The sequence below is a fragment of a genome (genome assembly GCF_019968985.1).
Source record: "MAG: Porospora cf. gigantea B chromosome Unknown PgB_NODE_879_length_9901_cov_121.512, whole genome shotgun sequence".
Lineage (NCBI taxonomy): Eukaryota > Apicomplexa > Conoidasida > Eugregarinorida > Porosporidae > Porospora > Porospora cf. gigantea B.
In genome coordinates, this window is record NW_027179320.1 from 1 (window position 1) to 9901 (window position 9901).

Consider the following 9901-nt stretch of genomic DNA (forward strand, 5'->3'; position numbering starts at 1 on the left):
TCCACCTGTGCTCGCCAGGGACGCCCTCCAACTTTTTCGGATCCCTGGAGAAGGCACTCTGCGATTCGGAGCCTGGGGTTCTCGCGGCTGGCATCACCGTGGTCAAGGATATGTTGTGTCGGAACCCTGTTGAGAGCAAAAAGATGCTGGCGCCGTTGTTAAGCGTCTTTGTGACGATCCTCAAGCAGGTCGTGCACCATAGACTCTCGCGAGATTACGACTTTCACCATACGCCGGCTCCGTGGCTTCAGATGCACTTGATGGAAATCCTGTCGACGTTGGGTAAGGACGACAAGCAGCTCTCCCTGGAGGTCTACGACGTCATATCTGACACGTTGCGCCGTGCCGAGGCATCGGCGACCAACATTGGGTACGCCCTCGTGTTTCAGGCAACGATGGTCATTTGCCGCCTCTATCCTAACCGGGACTTGATTAGTATGGCAACCAACACGATAGCAATGTTCTTATCGAGTCCTAACAACAACCTGCGACACTGTGGCATCATCGCTCTGGAGAAGGTTGCTCGAATCGATTCTGAGGTGGTGTTGGCGCATCAGTTGGCCATTGTGGACTGCCTGGAGGACAGCGACCAGACCCTAAAGCGGAAGACACTTGACTTGCTGGTGGAGATAACCACCGTGGACAATGTGGAAGTGGTGGTGGAAAAGCTGCTAGATCATCTTCGAGTGGCACCAGACGCCTACTGGAAGCGCGATCTTATCCGCAAGGTGTCTCGCGTAGTGGAGCGTTTCGCCACAACGCCTATAATGTTTGTGGATACTTTACTGCAGACAGTCCAGCTTGGCGGTGACCTGGTGACGTTCGATAACCTCCTGGTCAGCTTCGTCTGCGAGGGGCCCGGTGAGGGGCTTGACGAAGCTTTCCACCAGCAGGTGGTGGAGACGGCGTTGGGCTTCACATCCACGAGCGAACGGATTCCAGACAAGCTGGCTGAGACGTGTCTGTGGATTCTGGGAGAGTATGGGATCCAATCATCGCACCGACAGACTGTAATTCGAACTGTGCTGGAATTCGCGACGTCAGATTCGCCGAGGGTGTTGTTAGCTACTGTGGAGGCGCTCAGCAAGTGGACTGACCCCGAGGTGACCCAGCGCATGGTCAGCGAGCCCAACGTTGTGTCCCTGTTTGCGCGTTGCAGGACGTCGAGCGACCTGCTGCTTCGACAGCGGGCAGCGGAGGTGCAGCGTTTCATGGCGCTACCGACGTCGGTACGTGTCGCGGTGCGACCTTTTGACGGGTACTGCGACGAAGTGCAGGTGCAGGACCCGGCGTTCAACGATCACGTGGAAAGCTGCCTGCTAGCAGGCGCCGCGCCCTACAGTCCGCCCACGGAGGTCGTACCGCAGTGCGAGAACGTGGAGTCCATAAAATTCCAGCCCTACGAAAAGCCGACGGCTCCAGTGGTGCCGATGACGGCACCGCGGCCCCCAGCGCCTACACCGGCTGAGCCTGCGGAAGTCAAGCTGCAGGCGCGCTCCTGCATGTGGGGTCCCGGCGAGCTGCAGCGGGGCGCGTCCATTGAGAACTTCCCGGCTCCCTCGATAAGGCCGGCAATGGCGGTCGCGCCGCTGGGGAGTGAACTGGCCGACCAGCAGCAGCAAATGGCCAACAAGCAGCAAAAGGCAGCCAAGCTGTTCGGCATTAGACGAAAAAGCGTAGACGAACCGTCTACTGACGTAATCGCAGCGCCGGAGGCACTCGAACCTCCTCAAAAGAGTGCCGTGGACATTCTGTGACCGACAACGAAAGGACTAGTCACAGACAATCTCGATGCCAGACTTCCCCATCACGAGCTCTAGTGATGCCAGACTTCCCCCACTAGTGTATGATGACCATCAAATGATGGTCATCATACACAGTCTCGGTGCCAGACCTGCACTCTCCAGAGATACTCGACGGAGCCCATAACCCTGGTGAACGCGTCAGCGATGCTTTCATGCTCGCTTGGGACGAAGTGCAGGGCGGATATTTCCAGCGGCATATCGCGGAGGTACTCCGAAAGCTTCACGCTCCAATTAACAACGGGTATCCGATAGTCGAACATGTCGAAGTGGAGGAGGTCTTGGTAGTGCTCCAAGGTGTACACGTGGCTGGTGTTGACTTGGTAACTAGCACAGTTGGCAACTTTTGTCAGGTGCTTCTTTCGCCACGCGACGCGCACGTGCTCAGTCTCATCCATGTCAAAGTCAGAGCTCAGCAGGTTGCAGTCCTCGTGGATGTCTCCCGTTATGTCTGGCTCCTGACCCGGCATCGCCACATTTACACGTTGCTGAGACCCCAAAAGTGGAAACAGGAAGTAGGGTCGCGCGGCCGTTAGATCGCACAGCATCGACGGGTTCAGTAACTTGGCGGCTTTCATTCCGGGCACCAACACGTGTCTGGATATTTTGGCCCACGGCTTGTCAAAAATCTGCCCGCCCCAGAGCTCGTCGAGATAAAATTTCTTCTTAAAGCGTCCCTGGAACACAACCTGCTGCACGCGTCTCCGGTTGCCGAAGTAGTTCGACGCGTGGTCTTCCATCGGCAGGCCCCGTCCACGCAACAGAATCTTGCCCTTAAAGAATGGGGTTTCGAAGGACTGAACAGCAAAAGGTCCATTCCACGGCAGAGGCGACTGTGGCAGCGAGTACAAGTGCGCAGTAGCAGAATCCTGCAGCACCATACGGGTGAATATTGGCGACGCCCACTGTGAGGGAGGAGGAAGCCGCTTGGAAGGCAGGTCTCCACCCACAGAGATTGACAGACTGGAAGGTAGTGAGCTGCGGCGACTGAGGGCGTCCGACATCAAGGACACCAATGATCTGTCATGCGTGCGTAGGCGCCCTACCTCCTTGACCTTCGTGAAAGACGTCGCAGACCCGTAATGGATGTGTCTGGAAGGCCTCCTGATCCGCAACATGAATCGAATATTGAACAGAACCGGCTTTTGCCAGCGGGAGATGGGACTGGTTCGACTTTCTCTTGAGGACTGCCCACAGATTCAGTCCGACGGATGGCTGAATTACCACACACTGCGCCTCCACCTTCAATGGAGCGTGCCGAATCAGAAGGGTTTTCTGTTGAAGGTTGACTCAGCAGAACGGTGATCTGGTCGCGTACTTGGCCTCTGGGAAGGAATAAAGGGTACATTGCCGGTGTAATTACCTGAGGCTGCGGTACGATTTCATGGACATCAAGAGGGACAAGAGGAGGTGAACGCCCACAACTAAGTACCCTAAACCCAGGACCTGTCGCATAAAGGGACTCCTTGCATGCCAGGCGCCGAGGGCAGAGCTCCACTTGGGGAAAATAAACTGAGGATGGTGGGCCGAGCTCCACACCAGCACTCGTCGGAGTGAAGGAGTACGAGACAGTGTCCACTCCCATACATCGACACTTACGGTTGCCAACACCAGAACGAGCGACCAACCGAACAGAAGAGAGAGTGTGTGGATGATGGCGTCGGACTCATCCAAAATGGTCGTGATGGGTCCGCGTAAGACGCGCGGCTGCCACAGGTCCCTGTCTTTGGTGTCGTTCTTCATTCAAGTCAAGCCTTAATTTCCACAAAAAACGATGAACGTGGAGGTGACGCACTCAGACATGCCTGGTCGGATTTTTGCCGTCCAGCGCCTGCACGTCGCGATGACTGTCGCGGACCTGAAAGAAAAGCTGTACTTGGTGACTGGTACACCGGTGGCGTCCATGCAGCTCTATCTGAAGGACCGGAGGAGCGGCGCCGTCTCAGCCCAACTGGTTGACCAGGCCGTCTTGGGTTCGCTAGTCTCGATGCTCGAGGGAGACGAGGTTCTACACGTTGTGGATGTGGACCCCAACGGTGTCATGAAGCAAGTAAACGCGCAGCTTGCCGAGGGTTTCGCTCCCTACCGAATGCCCGACGCAGAGTACGAGAAACGACCCAACACCATGCGTCAGTTTCTCTCCAACATTCGTCGTTCGCCAGAGATCGAGCAAAGGAGATCCGCCCTCCGCGCCGACCTTGAGGCTGTAAGAGAACGCTTGCCTTTGAACTCTCGCTGTCGCACTTCTGGGGACAGGCGGGGGCAAGTCAGCTACGTCGGCGTTGTGGACGGCACCGTGAAAGTCGGTATAACGTTGGACGAGCCGCTAGGCTCGGGTCCGCAGGGTCTATTCGTGTCTGCAGACGAAAAGCGAGCAGTGGTCTGTCCGGCCACCGAGGTCGAAGGAGGCGCGTTCCCCCCCCTCGACTTCGAAGATGAGATGTGAAGTGATTAAAGATGCAATGAAGGTTCACTAAATCTAAGAAGATGCAAATTTGACTCAAAGATCTCCCTTGAAAACAACCTTAATAGGAGGCAGAACCACGTCTACTCCATCCGTAGCATCGGAGCAAGATGCCTCGATCGTGATGTAGTTCTTACCAGCCGGAAGTGGCTTCTTCAGCACCTCTCCCAGCAGCTTGGAGAGGGGAATTCCCAAGCGCGCTCCATGGCTGGCCATGAAACTGTTGTAAATGAGAGTGTTTCCCGCAGACACTAGGCAGACGGCGACGTTGAACTCGGTTGTCAGATAATCGAACACATCTTGTAGACTAGCGTCCGGCCGTCTGATCTCGACTTTGTCCCAAATCGAGAATCCCTCTGGTCTTGCGCGAAGCGGCCCAGCGGAGACCGGGTCGTACTCAACACTTTTCGTGGTGGGAGGCGGGATTGGCTCCGACTGGACCCACAAGGGCAAGGACAAGTTGACGAAGCCGTTGGCGAAGTCCTCGATGGGACGTTCAGTGTAGTTGACGCACTTGAGCAGTTCAATGACCACGAACCCAGTAACCATTGCAGTGGTGGTGGCAATGGCGGGAACGATCTTCCCGGCCACCATCTTCGACTTGTGTGGCGTGCACTCGGCGATCTTGTAGTTCCTCGCGCGTAGATTGGCGCAAGAGTGGATCCAGGACATGTGAAAGTTAGAATCGTCGTCCTTCTCGAATTCTGCGGCGCGAATGATCAATCCGAGGTTCAGCTCCGACAGCCGGCTCATTATCTTACCGATAAGCCGATCTCGTTCCACATCGTCGTCCACGGCGCCGTCATTCTTCGCATCATCGTCGTTGATTGCGATTCTCACGTTTCTGGGCATGAAGGGCACCGGTGGCAACGCAGCTGCCAGATCACGAACTTCCTCTCTGGTAGGGTGAGAGATCTGCAGGACATAACATAGAAGGGCAGCGGTGGCGTACACGAAATCCATGTGGAGCTTGTCCTCTACGTCGAAGCAAAGAGGTTGGGGTGGTCTTTTTGGTCCAGACCAAAAATGTTGACCGCCTTCTGTGACGTGGTCCAATGGGAAGTTATAGAGCAGCTGCAGCACTTGGTGGTTGAAGCAGCTGTGGAATAGTGCATGCGCCTTGGCGACAACCTGGCCGAGGGACCGCGATCCCGCCAGGTTGACCAGCTCGAGGATGCGCGCCACGCGCTCCTTCTGCACGGAGACCGCCCCCTCGCCCTTCAGACGCTCAATGTATCCGTCGGCGTCTTGCAGATAAGTCAGCAGCTCTTGAGGACCGTCCGTGAATTCGCCCTGGAAGGCGTCTCGGGCCCATTGAATCGTGTGACTGATTTCGTACGGGAAGTTCTTCAGAGTGCACAGCGGGATGGAATCCTCCGGGGGGTCCTGCGACGACCCATACGACTCGGTTACCCTTGGCAGCACGACCTGAATGTTGCCTTTCGTGCCTAGAGTGCCCGATTCGAGCAGAGGAATGCCGTGCCACACGCACTTGCCGTCCACGTAGAGGCGGCTGGGAACGTTGTCCAGGGCGTTGACCACAATGTCACGCGAGTCCCAGAAGGCGTCGTTGAAGAAGTCCTCGGTATCGGCGCCGACTCGGATGGTGTGGGGGCTAACGTTGATGTCCGGGTTCATCTTGACGATTTCCTGGGCCGCCACCACACTCTTCTCCTTGCCGACGTGATGCCGTCGGAATAGGAACTGCCTGTTGAGGTTGCTAGTTTCGATGTTGTCCATATCCGTGAGGAAAACCTCGCCTACCGAGCCTATACCGAGAGACGCGAAGCTCTTGAGGAACTCGCAACCTAGGGCACCAGCACCGACGAGGAAGAGCTTGAGCGACGCTAGTTTGTTGCGAAACTCCTCATCGAAAATGGCAGACAGGTGGGAGAACCGAGAGCCAGTTACTGGAGTGGGAGGAGTTTTCGGTGCCAGTTCAAAGCAGTCCACGTACAGCAGTTGCCGTAAGGGCATGAACTTCTGAGTTTGCTTCACCGCCTCTTGGGCGGCAATACCTCCAACAACTGCACAGAGCGGAGCGAACTCCACTCGAGACAGCGCCGCCACCACCGCGACTACAGTGGCGTCGACGTTCTCCACCGAGACAGACCGCTGGAAGTCGCGGGCCTTCTCGTTGAGCTCGCGGGCAATTTCCACCACCTCGGCGCACTCGGCGTCCGCCCAGAGCCTGGGACGGCACTGGTGGCGCTCCTCAAACTCCCGCACCGCCTGAAAGGCCCAGTGCAGTTGCTCGGAGCGACCAAACTTGCCCAGGTTTGGCGTGGGCAGACAAGGCTCGCCCTGTACCAGCGGCTCCAGCATGACGTCACTGTACTTGGCGAAGCGCACGGTTTGAGGCATCTTCACCTGACGTACGATGCCGTTCCTGTGGTAGGGCGACAACGTGGAGAGGTCCACGCCCGCGACGCGGATGGAATGCTTGGTGACGGTCTGAACTTCTACCGGCGGCAGGTCGTTGAGCTCGGTCATCCCACACACCTCTTCGAACTGCACGTAGTCTCCAACTTCAAAGGGGCAGCGCTTGTTATCATAGAGGAATATAAAGCCGTCCTTCACGCTCTCGATGATGGCCGATGATGGCTCCTTCCCGTCCGCATCGCGAACTGTGTGCGCATCCCCGAAGTCACAGAAGATCTGACAGGAAAGTCCAAAGACGTCGCAGGAGATGAACGAAACACCAAGCTCGTGGCATTGGTCCCCGAGGGCTCGCAGCTCAGTAGCAGGCAGGCCCGACGTCAAGACCACGTGGAACGCGGTCAGCATCTCAGCCGTCAGCGGCGCTGAGAGGTCCTCCACTGTTACATAGTTGTTTAGGTCGGCAAGGTGTGGGAGGCACGCCTGAGCCCGCGTTTTGACCCCGATATCTTCCTTCGAGATGTAGAAATTAGTCCCCATGTCCTCCACTGCACACAGCGTCGAGTCGTGTACGGACACCTTCGAAGGGCCCGCAAGGATAAGGTTCTTGGCGGCTTCCACACCGCACCCGGTAAGCCCAACAACCAACACACGCAACTGAGTCAACCATATCCAGAATGTTCACCTTAACCAATTGTGTCATCATTTCAAGTCCGAACACCCCGATTTGGCGAGAGTACAGGTTCTCATCGACAGCCATGGAGTCTGAAATGGAGTTTAATTGGGTGATATAAAGGGCCTCACCTTCCGTCTTATATCTCTTATTGGGGGTTGTCGGAATAGGAGTCTGAACTCTCTTTGTGCGAGTCCTTTCCATACAGGAAATTAGGAAATTGAGGTCACACTGCCAATAAGACGAACATACAGCAGCATCTAGCAAGTACCCACTGCACCACTGCGGGAACAGACATCGAGTAGGCAACACCTGCTCGCTCTTCAGACACAACACGCTTCACGACAGTACTGAGGTGCGACAGGAACCCAAAACTCTCAGCGAGCTTAACGTCCACAGGCAGTGCCGAATGCCCCCACAAGGCGAGTGCAAGAGCAGCCAGCGCCCCGACACGGCTGCTGCTGTTAGCAATCCAAGCTAGTGTGCCGGTCTCTAGAAGCGCGAGCGGGGGCGCGAGAAGAAGGATCCAGTATGTCCCAAGCGAGAAGTGGAAAAGAAGCAGCGACAAGAGTACGCAGAGGCAGGTCAGTCGGATAGAATCCATCACACGAGCGCGGAACGTAGCACTCGAAAGCAGCTGCAGGCCCAGAGCGCTGAGCGCGACAACCACCCACGAGGCAGCAGCAGCGTGACCGGGCGCCGCGACCGCGCAGGGCAGCCAAGCAACCAGGAGGGAGCCCACCAAGGGCAGGGCCGCCGGTAGCGCCGCGACGCCGCTGTCGGCCTCCAGCAGGGCTGCAGCTACAGCCAACAGCATCGCCACGCCTGGATAGAGGTACAACCCGGACGAGACGTGGTGGCTACGGGAGGTTAGGATGTAGAAGTTGAAGGAGTGGTGCAGGTACTGGTGCAAGGTGGAGACGTTTCGGAGGTAGCGACCTATAGTGTCTGCGGCCCGGTGTAGGTCCAGCGGGGTACGGGTGGCGGAGCAAGCGAATTTCAGTGTAAACGCAGGCACAGCCGCGTCTAAAAGCGGCGAGTGTGGAGTGAGAGCCGACTTCCCTGAGGCTAAGTACTGCACCATGTCCCAGGAATAGCGCTGCCCGTGCTCGAGTCTGGACACCTGCGTCCACAGATTGACCAGATCCTGGTTGACCAGCCTTCCGCCACCCCCCTCGACGAAGACTTCCACCTTGTCGGGACGCCGGCACGGCATGTCGACTACCAGACCTGACCTGTAGGTAACTGGATGAGGTAGCAGACCATCGCTGTCCTCGCCTAGCCGGTGTCTCTCAAGGAGGAGGCTTCTTCTGACGTGGCCCTGAGCGAACACCTCCAAAAAAGCCTCTGCTCCGCGCGCTGCGTGGCCTCTGGGGACCAGAAGCGCGGTAACCACCTTCGATTGCAGTCGCAAGAATGGGCTGCGGAGCAGCCGTGCAGTCAGGACGTGCGCGTTGGAGTCGAGTTCGGCGTCACCCGAAATTGGAACTACCAGCAGCAGCCCATCTACGTTGTCGGCGTCGGCGGTGACCACCACGCTCGTGGCGGTCCCCGATTCAGTGGTGAATTCCTGTGTGAAAACGTCCAACAGATTGTAAGACGAGTCCCTAGCCGAGTCCAGTACCTCTAGGTAGTAAGCGACGATGCCGTCGATACCAGGTGCAACATGGGGGACGCTGGACGGAGAATGATAGAACTCAATACTGGGTCCTCCCGATATATTCGATTCCTCAATGGTCACCGGCCTGTGGTACCTGAACAGCACAGCGTACCCCGCCAAGCCAAGCAACAGGCATCCCACTCTAAGACGAAAGCGGATCCCTCCTAGTTTGTGCTGCCTGGAGATCACGAACGAGAAGAGCATTGGGCAATTCGGCAATACATTAGGCGTGTTATTTTGAATGGCTAGGGAGTCCGTTCGATGACGCGTTCAAAAGGATTCGACCGGGCCCTACCGATACGGGCCTCAACCGAGGACGCTTCGGACCAAAAGAAGGTCTTCTTCATTAGTCTTCGAGCGGTGCCGGCGTCACTGAGCAGAACGTACACCGCTGGGTGAGTGAAGCGGTCTGCACTCACCATGCTTGCTTTCAAACCTACGGAGCTCTTCCACGTGCACGGGCTTACTCAGCGTTCTTCGCCCAAAATCCTCAACGTCCCGTTTTATTTGAGAGTCAACGTAGAATTCGGGCACCGTGGATATCCACAACACGCGCTCTCGAGTGGTGTTATCAGACGGCTGCTCCCTTGGTCGAGCACGCTTTTCTGTTGAGTTCTCGGTCTTCAACACTCGTGTAAGATACGAATCCGGTTCAGCTGTGACCTCTTCCTTGACAGTTTGGACTTCCCGAAAAGCCCGTGGACGAATACTTATCGGTGAAAACTCCGTCACGGGCAACCAGGAAATGATGTCGTTAACTACGACGAAGTCGAGCTGATCCGGGTCTGGCCTCGCCAGCACCACCGTCTGCGTGAATACCCGGGCAAAGGACTCGTTCAGTAGGCGCCCCACAAACAGGGCAAGCACGCCGTTGTCGACTGTTGGGTGGCCCACTACGGCATCCAGCTGCACGCGTCCACTCA

At 56.8% G+C, this 9901-nt stretch overlaps 7 protein-coding genes across 8 annotated transcripts; 2 read left to right on the forward strand and 5 right to left on the reverse strand.

Moving 5' to 3' along the window:
- Positions 1–110: 110 nt before the first annotated feature.
- KVP17_004086 (uncharacterized protein) lies at positions 111–1757 on the forward strand (the record flags this gene model as incomplete). Its single annotated transcript, XM_068521970.1, has 1 exon — positions 111–1757. The coding sequence occupies one exon, from the start codon at positions 111–113 to the stop codon at positions 1755–1757; it is 1647 nt and encodes a 548-aa protein (XP_068371296.1).
- Positions 1758–1870: 113 nt separating this feature from the next.
- On the reverse strand, positions 1871–2920 carry KVP17_004088 (uncharacterized protein; the record flags this gene model as incomplete). Its single annotated transcript, XM_068521972.1, has 1 exon — positions 1871–2920. One exon carries the CDS (start codon positions 2918–2920, stop codon positions 1871–1873), a length of 1050 nt encoding a protein of 349 aa, XP_068371298.1.
- Positions 2921–3161: 241 nt separating this feature from the next.
- Positions 3162–3545, reverse strand: KVP17_004090 (uncharacterized protein; the record flags this gene model as incomplete). Its single annotated transcript, XM_068521975.1, has 1 exon — positions 3162–3545. One exon carries the CDS (start codon positions 3543–3545, stop codon positions 3162–3164), a length of 384 nt encoding a protein of 127 aa, XP_068371301.1.
- A 31-nt stretch (positions 3546–3576) lies between these two features.
- KVP17_004091 (uncharacterized protein) lies at positions 3577–4248 on the forward strand (the record flags this gene model as incomplete). The annotated part of the gene is made up of 1 exon (XM_068521976.1): positions 3577–4248. The coding sequence occupies one exon, from the start codon at positions 3577–3579 to the stop codon at positions 4246–4248; it is 672 nt and encodes a 223-aa protein (XP_068371302.1).
- Positions 4249–4302: 54 nt separating this feature from the next.
- On the reverse strand, positions 4303–7522 carry KVP17_004089 (uncharacterized protein; the record flags this gene model as incomplete). 2 transcript variants are annotated; one of them, XM_068521973.1, is made up of 3 exons in its annotated part: positions 4303–7302; positions 7331–7410; positions 7450–7522. In XM_068521973.1, the coding sequence occupies 3 exons, from the start codon at positions 7520–7522 to the stop codon at positions 4303–4305; spliced, it is 3153 nt and encodes a 1050-aa protein (XP_068371299.1). The 2 variants fall into 2 exon arrangements, with proteins under 2 accessions (XP_068371299.1, XP_068371300.1); XM_068521974.1 differs by lacking the exons at positions 7331–7410; positions 7450–7522 and having other exon boundaries at positions 4303–7185.
- A 22-nt stretch (positions 7523–7544) lies between these two features.
- Positions 7545–9182, reverse strand: KVP17_004087 (uncharacterized protein; the record flags this gene model as incomplete). The annotated part of the gene is made up of 1 exon (XM_068521971.1): positions 7545–9182. The coding sequence occupies one exon, from the start codon at positions 9180–9182 to the stop codon at positions 7545–7547; it is 1638 nt and encodes a 545-aa protein (XP_068371297.1).
- A 41-nt stretch (positions 9183–9223) lies between these two features.
- KVP17_005324 (uncharacterized protein) lies at positions 9224–9901 on the reverse strand (the record flags this gene model as incomplete). Its single annotated transcript, XM_068515129.1, has 2 exons — positions 9224–9369; positions 9398–9901. Coding segments are annotated over 2 exons (650 nt in total), but the record flags the coding sequence as incomplete, so codon positions are not given.